Raw genomic sequence first — 20,033 nt, 5'->3', positions numbered from 1 at the left:
AGATAACCTTCTTTCTCACTTCTTTTACTGTGAACCACGTGTTAATATTTGCTTTGGCTATGTGTATTTTTACATTGCTCTTACATGCTATTTTTTACTTATATGTAATGCATTAATAATGTTCCTTTTACAACTTATCAAGGTAAAATGTACACAACTGTATTGACACTTTAAAAAATTTGTTTTTTTGTGATGTTTATGGGTGAATGCTTGTGGTGCCTGTGGGTGTACATGCAATAGTGTGTTTATGTTGTTTGTGTTCTATGCTATATGTAATACAATGGGCACAACACATTATCTACACATATTTGTGAAGCAAACAACATATCTGTGCAGTGATGCATTAAAATAATTAGTACTTATCAGTCTCCACTCTACCAGGGACTCTGTCAGGTATCTGTTGCTAGGACAACACCAGCACAAAGGGGAAATCTAAATAGGCTTGGCGCAAACCCACCGGCCTGACGGCGATGGAGTACTGTTAGCCAGAAGAGGAGTTCGCCGCATCGACGGAGGTGCGCCGCTTACGCGATGGCAAACAGCCTGTTGATGCGAATGGTGGTTAAGTAAGCTCAACTCTAAATTCGGCAGGCTGAACTCCTTCAGCTCAACTAAGTATTTGTACCCGCCACCACAGAGAGACGACAGGAGTCCCAACAAGATCTAAATCAGCCCCCAAGTCTTCACAAAGTTATCATCAGACATTTTTGCTAGACCACAGAAATTCCTCTGAATTTTTAAGTAAATAGTGACTACGAACTGATTTCAAGTTTCTAGGCATGTACCAGAGATTGTGTTTCCTGGTACTTCTTTTTTTTATAAGCTCTTTCACTTTCTACTCTTTTCTTGCTTCAGCCACCCAGAGAGTCGAGGTAAACTGTAGAGTACAACATAAACAGCAACATCTGCCACAAGTTATTCAAAGAGGGTCCAGCCCAGATCTTAGACCACGCTATTCTCATTCAATATGCTGCAGGCCCCTTGCTCTTTCACTTATAATTTCCTCCCCAAAGCCTCCTGTGTTCTCATCCCAGTCACTGCAGCTTAAGAAAAATAGACTCTCTCTCTCTCTGAGTTCACCAGTTAGAACAGGGGTTCCTTTTATGATATAACAGCCATTATTTTCCATCTGCTCCAGAGAGTCTGCTTACCTCTCCGGGACTGACAAAGGTCATTGACTAGGGCACATGCTCCCCATTAACATCAACAATAAAGCTCAACAAGCATTGGACCAACCAAATAGGTCTGGCTTTAAATGAATGTTGTATGGTAATGTGAAGCATTACAAGTAAATAGCATAGGAGTAGGTATATATATGTGTGGAAGCAAAGAACTGTAGAAAAATATTGGTGTAGGTTAATATGTCAGATAAAAGTTGTACTTTCAAACCAGACTTAAAAATCCATGTAGGTTATTAATTGCCCTCCTCCCATCTGTGCTACTGCCAGAGAAAAACAACATACATTCTCTACTGTCATCTGCGTGCCCCTAAAATTCATAAATTAGGCATCTGGATAAACAAACAACATGATCACAGCTATGTGTAGGGCAGGAGCTATTTTGTGGAAGCGCAGAAGTTCTGCCCAATCAAAATATGTACTCCTGGCTCCCACCATGTGTGTGGAGCAAAAGCCCCTCTCTAGTGATGCTCACGTAATTTTCTGGTGGCAGCTGCATTGTCAAGCCAGGCCATAAAAACTAGCCTTAAGAAAAAAAAAAGCTCAAAACTGATGTCTTCTGATACATTAATCACATCTATTGGAAACAGTTAACTGAGCAGCATTACACAACTGTATCAACTGATCTATTAACCATTTAGTTTTGTGATTTGAATTGATGCTGGCAGAACTGAACTTGTGTTTTAGAATCAGATTCGACTTAGCAATTGGCAAACTACTGTATTTGGAACCCTATTAGCAGATGATCACTATGACCTTCAAGTGAGATAGTAGCAGTTCTTCTGATATTGGTCCTAGTCCTTGTTGCTCACTTAAGGTTAAAGGTGATATTACGAACCCTTTGTTTTCTCTTTACAAAGAAAGGTGTCAGCCTCAGATTGCAACTGTGATAACTAAAGTGAAGACCGAACCACTAATATCCATAAACCTATTTTGCACATTGTGCACAGGGCTTAAACTGAACCATGCAGACATTTCTATACCTTAATAAGGAGGTTTATCACCTTGGAATGCCTCATGTTCTTTCCGGCATCTGTAACAGGCAGTGACACGAACACACAAATCACTGTCAACCTTACAATGAAACAGATGTGCAAACTATAGGAGCAGTGTTCCTTGCTAATTCATTTCCAAAATATGCAGATTAAGGCTTCACTTAGTGAAAAATGATTACTTCATTATAGTCCTGCTTCTACATTGCAGTGATAATCATTGAAGTCAAATATTAGACTAATTTCCTGCTGCACGTCACAACCCTGGGGAACTTTATCTACAAACTATCTCTAAAGAAGGTGTAAAAGATGACTATGTTCAATGTAATCAAGTACCGTTCTAAAGCTAGAGCGGCAGACTTTGAAGCTGGGGAGCCAGGTTAAAGACTGGTGGGAGTCTCAAGCACCCTGTGATTCTGGGCAAATTACTTAATCTCCCCATGCCTAGAATTAATGTATACAAGTAAAGCGCACTGATACCTTTGGGTCGAGTTCACGCTATATAAAACAAACAAAAAAAGCTACAGATTATGCTTCCTAACAAGGAAAACGGATGTCAGCTAAAGATTCAAGTTCGCTGGTGGGCTGGATCTCTGTTGATGCTGAGGCTGCACCACCACTGAACGTCAGAAAGGTCATTGATGTTGAAGCACTCTTATCTAACGCCATGCCACTTTGCATGTATGAACCTGTTAATGTTAAGGCACTTGACGTTGGAAAATCATTCTGTGTCACACAGAATGAAGTTCAGCTTTGCAAAGTTGTCTGTTTCATCAGTGGCAAAGGTCTTGGCACCGCAGAAATGGCTCAGGTTGTTTCCTAGTTCGGATTCTAAGTTGGCTCCTTTTGATCCCAGCACAGGGTCCAGTACAAGCACCTTCTGCTAAAGCACCACCACCAACAGTTATTGTTTCTAGCCTGACTTTGATGTTGTCAATCAGGAAAAGACCAACTTCTTATTGGAAGTCACCCAAAGGACATTTCCTGCAGAGTTACCAAGATTGGCCTCAAGGATACACCTCTGCAGGAGTACCAACCACCACATAGGTATGGGTGTGAGAGGTCACCCACAATAACACTTTAAAGATCTTCTGTATTGGATTTGGACATTTTGCCCTAGTACCTGTAGTTCTGTGTCTGTTAGAATAGAGGAACAATATCAATACCAGCTGCAAACTCCACATCTTCTGCGGATATACATGCCTCCAGGACAAGACCTGGTCTAGCTCTTCCTTTGATTCGACCCTAAACTCGACTATGCAGTAGAAAATATGGAGCCTCAGCTCCATAAAATATCTGCTCCCCATGACAGTGTAAGTAAGCGGATGGATGCCATGAAGTAAAGATTAGTACTAATGCCACTGCACTTAAGTCTGCCAGTGATATGGCCATCTTAACGAGGTACGACCAGGTGCCATAGGGGAAAATGCTGAAGTTCATAGAACAGCTACCAAAAGAAATATGGCACGGTTTCTGCAAAGTAGTGCAGGAAGGCCTTCTCATATCTAATCAGGCGATTCGCGCATCAGCTGATTCAGCTGACCCGGTGGTGTCAGTGTACCGTTAAAGCATCATCTTGATTGTGCCTGTTGTCCATGAAGCCAGATAGTCAATCAAAAATACTCAATCTTACTTTCTCGGGTTCCTCAAGATTAGGGTCACATAGGGAAGAGGAAGTGGTCCATACAAAAACAAAGTGGAGATCTTGAAAGCAGACTGATTCAGGGTACTATAAAATACTTCAGATCTCAATATCACTTCAGATCTCAATATCACTACAGATACTATCAACAGCAAAAGGTTCAATTCCTTCAATGACCCTACCAACCAAACCAGCAACAGGAGCAACCACAACAGAGGTACTCCACCCAACACAAACAATGCTCCAGAGTGCACTCATCCACCAACCTCAATTAGCCAATTTGTGTGGACGGCCTCAATCCTAGTCCAGAAAAGGACTTGCCCATCCTCTAACCTGTCCCTCCTACCCTCATACATAATTCCGCTCGAAGAATACATGCAACAAGAAAGTCTTACCTTATGTTCAAGATGGATATTCTTCTTTTCAAAGCACCATCTCTGCCCATACTACTGATATCACACCAAATCACTCGCCTTCACAAGGAGAAAGCCATCTTACTAAAGAAGTGAACTATCGAACCTGTCTCGGTCTTCAAAGGCAAAGAGGCACCTATTCAAGATACTTTCTTTATTTTTTTAAACCAAGACAAACTTTATACCCATGCTGAGTTGTGATTAACAACTGGATCAGTAGAGCACAATTCCACATGCTAGCGCTTTAACAAATTATCCCACTTCTCAAGAAGGCTGGATGTGTGTAAATGTTACTCAGAATGCTTACTTTCACATTCCAATAGGAATAAAAAAACACAGGATTTTGTTTAGTGCTTTGTGGAAGGGAACACACACACACACCTATTCAGTAGGCAGTGCTTGCTTCTTATCAGGCTGAAGTCCTTCTCCAAATGCATGGTGATTGCAGCAGCCCACTTACATCAGCTAAAGATCTACATGTACCCATAATTGGATTATTGAATTCTTGTCTTATTCCAACAATTCAGCCAGACTAAAGCATCTTCAAACCACAATAATCTTTGCTTCACTGACTCGGTCTACAGGTCAACTACAAAAGTCAACTTTAACTCCAGATCACACCCTGACTTACTTGGGAAGGATTATAAATACAATACAAGGAAAGGAGTATGTTACTTACCCTGTAAGCATCTGTTCTTGGCATGTAGAGCTGAGATTCACATGCTTTTCATACTCCCGCCATCTAGTGTTGGGTCCGGATGTTTGCAAGATGTTTCTCTTTGAATAAGTCTTTCCCAGTCTCAAGGTAAGGCGAGTCCTCCTTTCGGTGATAGTGCATATGGGCATTGACTCCATTGTTAGGTTGTTTTCCCACAAGAGGGTGAGAATGGAGCAAGTAAGAGTAATATAGAGATGTCCATGCGTATGGAGTGTGAATAATAAGAACTGCAACAACCACAGGTGTCCGGGGAGGAGTGAGGGCGCATGTGAATCTACAGCCCTACATGCCAAGAACAGATGCTTACAGGGTAAGTAACAGATTGAGGCATGTGTGCTGCATAGACTATATAGCAGTACTCCTCAAAGCGGTGGATAACCAGTGGATGTTGTCCTACATTAGCTTGTTGACGTGCTAAGACATCCACACAATAATGCCACAAAAAATTGTTTTGTTTTGCGAAAACCCTTTGTCCTGTCAATATAGTATAGTAGTGCTCTTCTAACATCAAGCATGTGCAAACCCCTTTCTACTGCTGAATCAGGCTGAGGAAAGAACACAGGTAACTCAACTGATTGATTAATATGAAAAGCAGCAACTACTTTTGGGAGGAATCTAGAATTCGTATGAAGAACCACTCCATCTTTGTGTAGCTGAAAGAAGGGTTCTTCCATGGTTAATGCCTGTAACTCAGTGACGCGCCTGAGTGAAGTGATGGCGATTAGGAAGGCAACTTTCCATGAAAGAAATTGTAACTGAGAACTATGTAATGGTTCAAATGGTAGACCCATAAGCCTTGCAAGAACAATGTTAAGGTTCCAGACAGGTGCAGGTGGTACCCTGAGTGGTATTATTCTCTAAAGCCCTTCTATAAAAGCTTTAATAACTGGAACTTTGAATAAGGACAAATGTTGTCTGTTTTTCAGATATGCAGCTACTGCGGTAAGGTGTAGTCAAATGGATGTGTAGGCTAAGCCTACTTGTTGTAAACCATGGCCCGAAGGCAGTGGTGGCCCAGAAGCCTTAAGTTTAATGAGAACAAGTTTGGTGGGCAAGGTGGCTTTTTTACTTATGCCCCCCTGTCCTGCTGGAAGTTCTTCGGACTGTAGGTCGATCTCGGAGTCCGATTCATGAATGGAAAGGGCCTCTTTCTCCTCTGCTACCGATGCTCCCATCTGCTCTTGTCCGGTATCTTCTCTGAAGATATCCGGGGTGTACTTGATGTTCTGTCTCTGCATGTCCCTTTGTCGAGCCCGATGATCCTGCAAAGTCTTTTTCGACTGAAATGACAGACAAGTATCACAATCCTCTTCCTTGTGCTCTGGTGAAAAGCACAAGTTGCAGACTTTGTGCAAGTCAGTGCACGGATACTTGGAGTGGCCCCAGGGACAGAATTGATACCAAGTATGTTACAGCAGCGGTAGACTCAACGAGTATGACGGAGTGGAAGTCGGGAGACACGGCTAGGCCTGAAGGCTGCCCTCGACATCATCTGGATTGAAAATAGGAGTATTCTCACTTTTTTCGACACACAGGAATAAAAGAACACGTACAAAACAATACCGACAAGAGTACAGTGGGTTGCGCACTGAGGGGATCCCAAAGAAAGGTCTCGAACCGGAGCGCCAAAAACCACAACTGTACCCAATGGCAGAAACAAAACACTAACAATGGAGTCAATGCCCATGAACACCATCACCGAATGGAGGAGTCATCTTACTGCGTGACTGGGAAAGACTTCTTCGAAGCACAACAACTTGCAAACATCTGGACCCCATGGCAGGAGTATGCAAAGCATGTGTATCTACAGCACACATGCCTCGAACAGTGTTTCCATTGGAGGACAGAGTCATCTATCTGTGAAAAGTGTTATCTTCTCATGAAGTCTCCAAACCTGACCACATGTCAGATTTCATCACTTCTGGGTTCAACAACTTCATGCACTGCTATTGTGACAAATGCTAGGCTTCATACGAAACAACCAAAAAATTGTCTGGAAGACCAATGGTCTCCAAAGATCTTGGGAGCAAGCTCAAGCTGTTGTATCCACAGACGTAGACTATATCCTAGTGGTACAAGGCAAAGACCCATACGCAGTACCTTTCATCTGTGCTCTTCCTACCCAAAGAGATGCCTTTCTACTAAATGAGATGCTCACCTAGCACTTCTAACTGTTCAAGGTCCATGGAAAACATGAGAACTCATATCACTAACTGGATTCAGACACAAGATCGGACTCTAAAGTTGGTCAAGCTACCTACAGAATCTGTTCACTTAATACTTAGTATAGAACTCTACGGTAATCTTGTATAATTAGTGATCTTTATTCCTCATGGCAGAAAGCCACAGGTTTGAAGGATGTGCTTGCTGCTCTGGTCTGGCATTTAAGCGCGAACAAGACCCAAATGGGTATCAGAGCCCTGTACAAAGTGGCAAAAGTATCAGAACAGTAACAAAATTGATCAAAAAGAGAACTTAGCAAGCAAAAAGTCAAAGGTGGAAACACAAGGGCAAAGGGGGCACGTGGATACTGAGGCAACTGCAAGTACAATGAATTCTGAGATTGTATGCTTCTAGGCTACTTAGAGGTGACTTTTCCAGCTCTTCAAATGTAATGCACATCAGACCACATTTTACTATCTTTATACAAACAATGTTAGCAACAGTTTAGGCTTAGAGTATGGCAATGTAGTTGTGGCATGAGATATTGAATAAAATAGTGTACATTTTCAGGAAACTTTACTGAAATTAACAGGTAGCGAACCATGCCAGAGTTTCCACTCTGGCATGGTTCAGTTCCTTTATCGCTGACGGAGCCCAATCTGTTTGGATGGCACCATTTGCATCAGACCCTAAAGTGACCAAGTTTGGCATCTTAGATGTTTAAGAACTGTCTGACGGCTGTCTTTCAGTGGATGCAGACTAGTAATTTACAATGCAATGACAGCAAAACTGAGATTGTATTATTTGGCTCGCCTCCACTTAGGGAGTGCTGGCAACAATGTACCACTTCACCTCTCCCTCCGGTCCTGGTAGCCCGAAATGTAGATGTAAAGATCGACTCTCAGCTATCTTTAGGTCAGCAGTTGCTTCCTTCTTTGGGCTCTTAAAGTCTGTAGAGAAATGTTCAGGTACAAAAAGCGGTGATACATTCACACAATCTCATGATTGGGCTAGCCAATACTCCATACCTGGACCTCCGAGCTTATTTACTGAAGAGGTTACAGATTATTCAAAACGCAGGAGATAGGATGCTATTAAAAAAGCCTAGGCACACTTCTATTCTTCTTTATTTAACCCCTTGCATGGGCGGCAAATTTTCGAGCTGTGCGGCCGTTTTAAAGAGTGGGTGGGATCATGACGGCCCCCAGCCGTCAACAGCACACGCCCACCGTGATGCATGACTGACGGGGGCCGTCATAAGCATGGAAGGGGTTAAAGAAGATACACTGGCTCCCTATTAAAGAGAGAATTCAGTTAACATTTTTAGTTCTAGCACACTAGCTACCTTTGTGAGGATTATACACTATGATCCAGTGAGAACCCTTCGTTCGTCTGAGGCCGAGCTTGCCCTTGTACTGAGAGTTAAGCATAAAAAATGGGGTGGTTGGTCGTCCTCCTATCTTGCTGCGCTGGCATGGAATACCCTTCCTCCGTGCATGTGAGCTTTGAGGGTGGAAAACTGTTTTAGGCGAGCTTTTAAAACTTGGTTCTTCGAGACAGTTTTTCAGTGTTGATCTATTGTTTGAGGACATGGTTGAAGGGTCCTTTAGCTCTGAGATACTCTTGGAGTCCCTGTGTGCTCTATAAATTCATGATTGATTGATATGTTGCCTAGATAGGCTTTTTAGAAGCCTCTTTATTAAACTGAACATGGTAAACTTTATATACTCCTTACAGATAGTATTTGGATTAAGTGTTCTGGTGTCCACATGCACCAAAGAATTACTCTAACATATGTGACTATGAATGAAGATCCTACAATGCAGACCAAAAGGAAATGCAGTGTATAGTATGTTCTGCAGTTATGAAAGTATGTTTATAGTATGTAATCAATGGCTATTGAAGTATTTATGTGAACTTTCTAACAGAATACAATATAGATCACTGAAACAACCAATAAAGGTTTAAAGATGCATGCCAGTGACTGATGTACAGCTTTATAAGAAGATAAAGTAGATTGCATGTATTATCAAAGACAAAGTAATACAAACATTCAACTTACTTCATCCTAATTAGACGGAAGGCAGGAAAAAACATTATATTATTAGCAAATCCATCACAAGGCTACACAACTGTACACAAATAAAGTTTTAAAGGAAACGCCAATGCTATGTACCCTTTCAAGCTTGAAATCCTTCAGATATCTACAAATTCAAAAAAGCTTACACTTGCAAAATTAAAAATATTTACTTGGAAAACCTACAATTGAGGGAACTTGGATTGGAATGAGTACGTTCAGAATCATGAGCTAAGTGGCAGTTGACTGCCAGTTTCCTTTACATATAACATATCAACTAGTAAATAGTACATATTTATCAAAATAACATGAGATTCATCTAGAAATTGCAATTTAGTATGAATTGTAGCTGCTATTTCAGGCTCAATAAGTTTAATAAAAATATGCCTACTACTACCAAAACACGATTGCAGCATTTGTTCTTCAAACTATTTAGACAAAGAGGATTGAATAAAGTGTTACTCTGATATAAAAGCATTGCACTGAGTAGATCAAGATTTCCTACAGGCAGGATAACAGATGCTATTACAGCATACTTTTTGGGAGCAAATGTATATTATCACCTATTCTTGGTCATATCCCCTTTGATAGCGCAAACAACACATTGAACCCCAGTGTAATTTAAGGTACACTATGAATTAGAAGGCCGTACAAAAAATTCCTCAGGATTGATTGAAACAGGGGAATCTACTCACAATAGATTCGATCCCTGTACTAACTATTGTTCCTGTACGAATTGGATTTAAGAGCTACATGATAATTATCTTACTATGGCAGTTTTCCCCTGATTCTGGCATGATAAACCCGATTAAATTTATCAAGGGAAAAGGCCCAGGAAAAAAGTAAAACATGGTGTGTTAAATTCAGATTATGAATGTTACGTCTCATTTTCCTGCTCAGAATAAGAGGTATTTACACCTAACATGTGATTGTCACCATATTTGTGCCTGTGATCTTAAATGGGGTAAATATCCCACCATATACAGCCCAACTTGTAAAGAGGGCGTTGCTATTATTTATTTGTGTAACAGTAGTATTATTATTACCGAAGTCAAGGATACTAGATGTATTGTTTAATATAAGTGGTACAGGTGTTGCCCTGTAAACCAACTGGAACCCAGGGTAGTTGGAAGTTAATACAGTAATGCAGTAAGGGCTCACTGTAGTATATTTATATACATTTCACAGTTTAAAAACAATTAAACACCCAATGTGTTATTTCATAGTACTGTGCAAAAACCATTTCAGAAACTTCATATAATTCCCTTAATGGTAATATTTTTTAGAAGGCTTATTTAAAAAATGCATAGTGTTTCAAGAGTGCACATGGTGTAAGTGAAAGTACATTACAAAAATTGTGTACACAAATCGTATGCATTTGTTGGTACAAAATTATGAATGCATACACAAACAGCCTGATCTAGACATAACAAGTTTTTGGCAGATCTAATTGACAACTGAGTTGAAGGTGTTTCAATCTGTAATTATTTGATGGGTCGTAGTCAGGCTGGATTAATTAAGAGTGTAACCAGGACATTTTTTGGAGGAATATAGAAAGGGCCAGAACCATCCCCATTTCATGGAATGAAAGGAGTGTGCTGTGTTAAGTGTGGAAGACATTCGCCTAGTTAGACCCAGAAATTTCTAGAATGGCTGCGGCCCCATTAATCTGCAGCTTGCATGTGGAAGGGTAATTTTCCACATCTGCTTTCTAGCACGGATATTGGCAGTCGCAGTGCCAATATTCTTCTTCAACCAAATATACAACACAACAGATTTTGTCACATAAATCTGCCTGCAATGCAGACCAAATATTTACCTGGATCCGAATAGCTTTGACTGAATAAATGAGTACTAAAACATTGCAATGGAAAATACTTAAACTCAATGGAGGCATGTGATGTGATGACAACCAATAAACACTCAATTAACACTCTAAAGCCAAATTAATCACCCGGATGTCTTTCTTGAGTCAAACCCATCCCGAACTGTCAAGGTTGAATACTGCGGTCCATAAATTTCTTTGTTTTTCTTATAATTTTAATGTAATTCTATTCTACAAATTTTACGTTATGACACACATACATATCTACAGCAAAATTGTATGTATAAAGCAAATTGGACCATGGAGGGGATAACAAAACAAGAGCTAGAATGATACGTCAAGAAAGGATTCTACATGCATCTAGATTTGCCCAATCTTACCTCAAACTGTGGCCAATTCATGCTCATTCCTGGACCATGGTTGGAGTGAAACCATTTCAAATCCTCTTGGGCATCTGCTGCTTGAATAGACTGTTCCAAGTCTGCGTAGATCATTCTATAGCTGGATAGAAAAGTTTTGCATTGTGAAGTAAACGAATCTCTAAAGAAAACATTTATATTAAACCAAAATTAGGACATACATGACAATGCTTTCAAATAACAAAGGATAAGAAACATATATTCGATAATGTGTTGTAAAATTAAAAAAACTCATAACAGAATCTAGCCTTGTTTTAGTGCGAGGTGAAGCATCTGCATGCCGGAATGAAATATGGCTATGTGCTGTTTACCGATTGACAGGCTTGAAGGCCAGAACCTGTATTTTTTTTTTTTTTTTAAGCAAGCATGTTAGACTACAGATTGAGTTGAAAAGAGAGTAGATACCATAATTTGAGCAGTGGAGGGGGGAGAACAGCAGCATTCACTCTCCTAGTACAGCAAGGATGAAATAGGATAGATTAGGATGACCAATCCAATTGATTGTTTGCTTTTTTAAGGTTAGGAGACATTCATTCCTACTCATTCACTTGTGAGCTCACCTATGCAGGCTCATCCATGCCCCCAAGTGTGTACTAAAGGCGTGTGTTCTGCATATCAGCCATAGAAACGGCATAGTTTCTCAGCAACACAGAAATAGAAGAACAATGAATGCAAAGCACCCGATCATTCACCTCCAGCTTAACCCTGAAAGAAGGTTTAAAAAAATGTAAATATGATGGAAGGAAACCTGGTATGGTAGGCCTAAAAGTCTGGAACAAATGTAGCAGCCACCTCAGAGCCAAACTCATTCATTTACATTTCAGTCAGCTAATGAAGAGGGAGCTGTTTAAACTCCAATAACTAACGATATCTGCGTTGCTAACACTGACGAATGTCAAATAGGTTACTCCTTATCCCAATGGACAGTAATTCTGCAATGCTTGTTTATTAAATCCTCCTCTATGTGAAGTAAAATTTAGTATAACACGTGTCTAGCACTCTAAGTTGACAACACGGAGCTCTAAACAACCCTGAAATCCTAAACATGCCAGGAGCAGCTACATACATTATGCCTAAAACATGAAATCACAATCATTAAGTGCTATAACTGTTAATGAATATGTGGGTGCTTTATTTGAAAAACAGAATTCATACAATGCTACCCGAGCACACGTTAAATGTTTTCTCACTAAAAAAACGTCAGCTGGAAGGAAGTTATGGTAATGATCTAAAATATAAAAAAAACTGTACAATTAGCCAACAATTTATAGGTGTACAAGAGTTATACAAGTCAACAGCTCATGACCTCGTATGAAGCCACAAATTACATTAATAATGACAATGTGGTACTCAAAATTACTCCCAACATTGCAGATGATCTGCCCTAAATGCATGAGCAGGCTTTGTCCAGAAAGCACCAACTCAGTGTCATTGTATTATTAGCGGGTTACAATGTTATACTATTTACAAATGATAATTGAAGTGGATGTGCCTGAGTGGGGGCAGGGATCCCTCTTGGACAACACCTCCCCTGGTTCCTACTCTTTTTGCACTGGAGATTGGGAGCCTCTTTCTAGCTTATGCTGTTATGTTGGATCAAGGGTTGTTGCCCTGCTCTCCGGGGAATAGATGTGGGGGAGTTATTGGGCACATCTGAGTGTTCGAGTCAGTGATACATGTCCTTCTTTTCCTTTGTGTCTATGTGCAAAGGCTCCAACATGTGGAGTAGGTGAATTGCTCCCAGATCCTTCACTAGAACATTTGCAAATAGATAATGATGACATGGAACGTGAGGCGCATAAATGGTGCTGTTAAACAGCATACAATTTATTCAAAACTAAGACACGGGGGCTCACCTGGAACTGGATGAAGGTACTAGCTTAAGGAAGCGATGGAGAGGAGCATTATTACACACAATATACAGTCATTGCTAGGGACATTTTAATACGGGTGAAACCTAGAGTAACTTTCACAGCTCAGATATTAAGACCGATCAAGAGGGCAGGTATGTGAAGGTGATCAGCATGCTTTATTTAATAGTTGTACTTCTGGAGAGTAAATATGCCCTGAATGTTGATCAGGTTTAAACTTTTTGACCTCTATATGATCACTCCATCGAGCACACACACACACACACACACACACCTCCTGATGATACTGGAAGGGGGCTTTAATACAGGAAGGTAGATTGGGATAGCTCCCATCCTCTGGAAGAGCAGTTTTGAACTAGCAGCTACTTTAGGGCTAGATGGACTCCTATCATGCATTTAATCGGGCTATCAGATAATATACCCTTTTTTTCACACAAGCACGACCTACATATTAGAGCAGATAGTGTATACTGCACTATGGGTTTGCAAAAACCAAACCAGCAGCACCTCAGCTCAGCACCATGTGACTCTGGGCAATAGCTCACTTAATCTCCTTGACGGCCACCAGCGCCTTGAGACAATAGGGGTCAGTAGTTCGCGTTTTCAAATACCAGATTAAGATCAGAGCAAATATTAAATTGGACCGACCATAGGTCACCACACATCCCTAACCTGTTAGTCTATTCCCTACCCAATGTGCCCTAATATTTTCAGTCATCCACCTTATGTGGCTGTATTAGTTTACTAAACCTAAAATACAATAATTCCTAAATAGCAAATAATGGCCACCGCACAAGCAAGTGAAGGTTGGATGATCCAAGGCGGCTCTTTATAAGGTTATCGTGCCTCGCAGCCAGGATTAAAATATATGCACAAGAAAAGTGACAAGTTTTCCACCTCTGTCCTTTGTTTGATGGCACCAGAAAACATGCAGTTTCTGATCAGAAAACATGGTATTGACACAGACTTGTTATCATTACCATTCAGTTAGTCCGCTCTGTGCCCTGAATTGATTACACATGCTTTGTAATATTAAATGCATATTTGCATCAAATCAGGCCTGTTTTGCCTGTAACATGTAGTACTAACTTATGAAAGACCAGCTATACATGATAATGCCCAGTATGGTTTTTATGTTTACGTTATATTTATTTTTCTAAAAAATTATTTTCTTTTTCTTTTAGAGTTGTATATAGTGAGAACTAGACCCGAAGATATTGAGTATCAGAGCGCTTTACATGAGCACCAATTTTGTTACAGAAGGACACATTCATTTTTGTTAGGCCCGGGGAGATTAGGTGATTTGCCAGAATCACAGGATAGTAAGCATTGTTGCCGAGACTCTAACCTGGTTCCCCAGCTTTGAGGTTGACCGCTCTAGCCGTAAGGCCATTGTAGTGATATATGAGGGTGCATGGGAATGAGACTGATCCCCCCTCCAACTCCACAACACATTGTAATGCAAAACTGATTGGTATACGTGTCTGACTAATTCTGAAGCCGCCCATATGAACTTTCAGGAGGTCCTCACATTACCGACTGCCCAGCTCAAAATATCTTTCAGTGACAATTAAATGAGTGTGAACCAACTCATACACGTGCTTCAGAAGCACATCTATCGTGTGCCTGACCCTTACCAAAGCCTAGTGGGCTTTTACAGGTGGTTTTTAGCAGGCGACCGATTATTCCTCAGTGTTAATGCTGACAAGGTATAGACTCCGCTCCAAGTCTGTTAACTTTTCACCGATAATCCGGACTCTTGACTACAATGCTGGCAAGTTGTTCAATATAGTTTGACATCTTGAGCAATACCTTGCTTTTTCTTGTAAGCCAGCATCACACTACCTTCTGGGACTTGTAGTTTTCCTTTTTAAGTAGAGGCTGGCATGGCTCAGTATAAGAACAGCTATTTGCTAATAGGCCAGGGGTGCTGCGGTGTTTAGCACTTTCATTGTGGCCACTATGATGATTTGTGAAAGACTGCTCTCAGCCCCAGAAACGTTTCAGAGGCGGTTTTAGGAGAGGCACTCTTACTTGCAATAAAAAAAGGATTATGCTATTAATCAAAAAAACATTTCACAAAATCACAACTGTCTGGTCCAATCCTGCAGAAAAATGTTCTGTACAAGTACAACGAAAACGGATTAGGAAATTAATTTACTCTCTACTTTGGTGGAGAATAAAAGGTCACAGTACTTGACCGCAGTAAATCTTTCAATCCACTACAAATAGGCAAGGACATATTTCTAGGCCTAAATGTCACCTTAGTCACACCTCCATTTAATAGCTCTAAAAAGTACAAAACTATTGTCATCACATCCAAAATGGTACCAAATACATCAAGAGCAAACTTCCATTTAAATTCATCAGCACCAGAGGGGATTTTTCAATATTGACCTTGAATCAAACACTCCACATAATCATCCGACATCTTTATGATCGTGTGATTGAGGCTGAATATGTTCCATGTCAACAAACCTAATACTCCTTACCACATGTTTCTATAATTCTGAAGGCCAAAGGTTCCACATAAGTACAAACTGTAGCAGTGAGATAAGAAACCCTTGCATCGTCACTCTACATAACTAGACGGAGTACCTCCTATTGACCAGCACTCTCACTCTAGAGACCAATAACAAGACAACATCATCTTTATAGATTCCATCCCCAAGTTAAACTCTTTAACAGATTCTCCAAGAATGACCAACTGACCCACTCGAAATCTCTTTCAACCTCTAGCAATATCCGCACAGATTTAAACTTCCTTTTATCAGATTTTTAGGTCTCACCTGTTGGCGCATGTGTTATCTCTTGCAAGAGATTTTTTACTATAAGGAGCTTGGAGCCAGCCAATACCTTACCATTCATTGGCTTCATTGTCACTCTTATTTACTGCCTCGTTATTGGCCAGTGCGTGCCAGCTTCACTTCCTCTTCTTTTGTATGGAGCATGGATCAAGTAGTGATTGCTTCATCTTGATTAATGTCTTTCAACTGCTTGTGCTGTGATTGAAGAACTGTTTTTTGTCTTCCCACCGCCATCCCTTGTCTGTATTGCTTCTTCCTTCCCACTCCATCCCACCTTGTCTGTGTTGCTTTTCCCTCCCACCTTCACCCCACTGTCTGTTTTGCTACTCCCCTCCCAAATTGCCAATCGTCGCATTGTCCATGTTGCATCTTGCCTTCCATCCCCACACTCCTGTTGCCTGTGTTGCCCCCCCAACCTGCCATACTAAAAAACCCCAGTATGACGCAGCCAGCCCTGGATGCGGAAAAGCACTTTTATTTTAAGCTTCCTTGTCCCCAAACTTCCGACATCCCGTTGCCCATGTTGCTCGCTGCCTCCCACCCTCCCTTTGTTGCCCACAAGCCATAAGGGGAAAAAAAGTGCTATGACGAGGCCTGCGCTGGCCGTGTCATAGCGCATTTTTTATTAATAACTTATAGCCATGCTGCTGCACAACACTGCTTGATTATGTTGCAGTCACTTCAAACAAACTGTTGTTTAGTCTCTGCCTTTGTCCTCACTCTGATAATGTTGATCTCTTATCCAGCCGAAAGAACGAACCGCGGCAGCCTGTCATGGGGACTCATTCCTAAGCAAACATGAACTATTTCAAAATAACAGAGGCTCTGGCACACAGGCGATTTGTAAATTTACATTTGACATCAATTGCTGTGTTAGCATCCGTATCTATTTATAAAATGATACTGCTTTTAGGAGTCCGGCACACCATCCGCAGACCAACTGTGCCTGCGTTACACAAATTAACGCTTAAACACTAGTTACAGTTTCAGAGTCACCGTTTATCAGATCAACATAACACAGCTGCCCTCCGTCCACTCCTAGCGCTTCCTGTGATGGAAACACCAGATCTGGAACAGTCTCAAACACACACAGAAGATTACAGCTGTAAATCACATATTGCTCAAGGATGTCATGTCTAAGAAATGAGTCAGATGCACACACTCAAACACAAACAAATGCTCAGCAGAGGACCTGCATTCGGCCCAAGGACGCAATATCAGAGCAAACGGCCTGTTGCATCCATCAGATAAAACTCAAACAATGCCTAATAGTAAGCAGCACACACATGACACACCCTGCCACCTGGACCACCTCAGAATGTGACCTCCAGTTGGTATTTAAGGGCCCTTTTATCAGGTTGGGATCAAGCATTGAACATGTACTTTATGACCCACTGTACCAGTATTTCCTGCCCAAAGGGCGATGAGCTTCTCTTCATTGCACCCGCTGTACAGTATAAAGCATGCCATGTACCTAATTCAAATTTAATTCCAGCATGCAACTGTAAGAGATGTGGCTGCTAATCCCGGCCGTTATTATTCAAATTAAACTTGACCCTTTTGTTGCTGCCGTCGGCCAACGGCCGTCGCGAGCACTACCTTCATGGTGCTACGCACGTCCGTTGGCCGACACGGCCCGCCCACTCATCAGAACGCCCGCACCGCGGCGGAATTGCCGCCGCGGTTAAGGTGTTAAACTGTTCCTGATTGCCAAGCTGCGCTTTTTTCCTTTTTGATAGTCAGAACCTGCTTACAACAGCTGTAAACGTGTTTATGTTGGGGGCGTGCTTGCGAGCCAATGATGGCGGAAGTGTGAGCCTGAGCTCCGCGCGGGCCTGAGCAATTATCCTGCACAATACTATGCTGACCTGAACCAGGGACGAGCAAAGGAAACCCCTGAGCCCTGGGAGTATTCCGTGACATTGCTGGGTGCCCCCGAGTGATTAAAGTGCTGTGGCGATCGCCCTAATTAGGAGCGGAGTGCTGGCGTGATAGGAGCAAGATGGCTCCCTTGAGTTCCGAGACCCGGCTGGAGGAGGTAAGGAGGAGCGACTGACCGCCCGTGGCTGATCAAGGTGGCACCAGCGAACGACAAGCAGCCTGGGAGGTCCGGATTGCTGGGTGACCCTGAATTAGAGCGGAGGGTGAGGACGACCGCACCAGGCGGCGGACCTACGTGTCGGAACCCTGCGCTGCTATCTGACGGCTGAGCAAGACTGGGAGGGATAAGAGAACTACATGGCTTTTCGCTTCCGTAGTGCCCGCCGACACCTGAATGCCCAGCACCGGTGGAGTTTACCAACACTTTCCCTTATGCGGGATGTTCCTATGACACGGAGTTATAACACTGTTGTATACTTTGGCAATCTGACATAGCACCATAGTTCTGAGATGCCCTTCTGATCCTATAGCTCTGCGGATTGCCGCGGGGGGAGCCTATGCCCCGGCGCTGCCGATTAGAGACTTCCTGCGTCATGATCCTTTGCCCCGGACGATGGTGAATGGAACCGTATAACAGCGGGGTACGTCGCGCCGTGTTCAAAATGGTGGCCTTTGATCTCGGTGGCCTGGTGGTGGCGCAGGCCTGAACTGCGGGGAGCTGCAGTCTGGAGAGACTATTCCAGGGCAGAGGGAGTGCCAATTGGTTCCTATGGAACTGTTAGACAGGAGGTTGAAACTCGAGAAACAAGTAGATTGGCCCTGAACTTGAATTGTAAAAGTAGGAGCGCTATATAGCCTTTCAACGCCTGGTGAACTGGTCGTGCCTGTGGACACTGCTTTGGAAACGCAGCCCTTCTGGTCTTCTTTCTTCTGGGGAGGTTTGTGGCATCTCGTTGCCAGAGATCAAGAGTGCCTCCCTTGGTGGACTCTGCATGCGGGGGGGCGGAGGGGCTCTGTGAGACCCAGAGGCCCCGGGTGATAGCAGACGATCAGCAGGGGCTCGGTTCTGTATCCTGTGGGCTGTGGCCCGACCGGGCGGTTGCTGCAGAGCGTTGCTGAAAGGGTTGGAGCGGCACTGCAGTGGAGTATCGGCATCCTTGGATCTCATTGGAGGAGACAAGCCCAAATAGATCAACGGAGGCAACTGTCGGTCAGTGACCACGAGTCTTTGTGATGGGACATTGATAACTAATCACAGCGGGACCCTAGAAGAGGCACAGGAAATATTTGACTATGTGGCATAGGTGGAGTAAACGTGCTGAGGGACTGTGAAGCTGTGCAGACTTAACCAGAAGGAGCGCAAGGAATATAGTCAAACTGCATCCTTTTCTAGTGATCTCTGGTGAACTGGCAATGGGGCTTTACACACTAAAGAGGACACTGTTCCCGCACGACGATGGGGAAACCTAGAGGTAAACAGCTGGGAGTTCCCCCGGACCAAAAGGAGAATACACGGGACCAGGAGCAATTAGAATCTAGCCAGGCGGCAATGGAAAAACCCAGTCCAGCAACAGTTGGCCTAAATCCTGTAGGCTATTGCTGACACTAAAGAAACGCTCCATCAAGATATAAGTGGCGTGGCGGTGGGTCTGGGTTTTTGAGAGCAGAACACACAAAGCTGTCAGAAAGAGTTACACAAACTGAGACATCACTGGCTGAACTTGTGCTGGTGCAACTGACCTTGTCTAAACAGATGGGAGACATATCGCATAGATTCCTTGTCTTGGAGAAGAGGGCTGAAGATGCCGAAGGGCGGAATCGCAGGAACAATGTTAGGGTCTTGGGATTGACGGAAGGAGTGGAGGGCACCAGCATGATGCATCTCTGGAAAATTGGCTCCGGACTGAGGTGGCACCGGAGGGTCTCTCCCAGTTTTACACTCTGGAACGGGCCCATCGACTTTCTGCTCGGCCGCCAGCCCCTAGTCGGCCCCCGTGCCCAGGGGTGGCTAGACTGCTCTATTTCAAGGACTGGGACACGCTGTTGC

At 42.6% G+C, this 20,033-nt stretch overlaps 1 protein-coding gene across 4 annotated transcripts in view; it reads right to left on the bottom strand.

The window, feature by feature from the left end:
* PACSIN2 (protein kinase C and casein kinase substrate in neurons 2) overlaps positions 1–20,033 on the bottom strand; it is a 581,107-nt gene that overhangs the window by 83,042 nt on the left and 478,032 nt on the right. For all 4 annotated transcript variants that reach the window (XM_078673888.1, XM_078673891.1, XM_078673889.1 and 1 more), the window contains exon 7: positions 11,389–11,509. In XM_078673888.1, coding sequence (XP_078530014.1) covers positions 11,389–11,509 — 121 coding nt within the window. The remainder of the gene's footprint in view (positions 1–11,388; positions 11,510–20,033) is intronic.

Source organism: Lissotriton helveticus, chromosome 1_1 (genome assembly GCF_964261635.1).
Source record: "Lissotriton helveticus chromosome 1_1, aLisHel1.1, whole genome shotgun sequence".
Taxonomy (NCBI): Eukaryota; Metazoa; Chordata; class Amphibia; order Caudata; family Salamandridae; genus Lissotriton; species Lissotriton helveticus.
The sequence above is the reverse complement of the archived record's forward strand: the minus strand, read 5'-3'. Positions and strand labels throughout refer to the sequence as shown.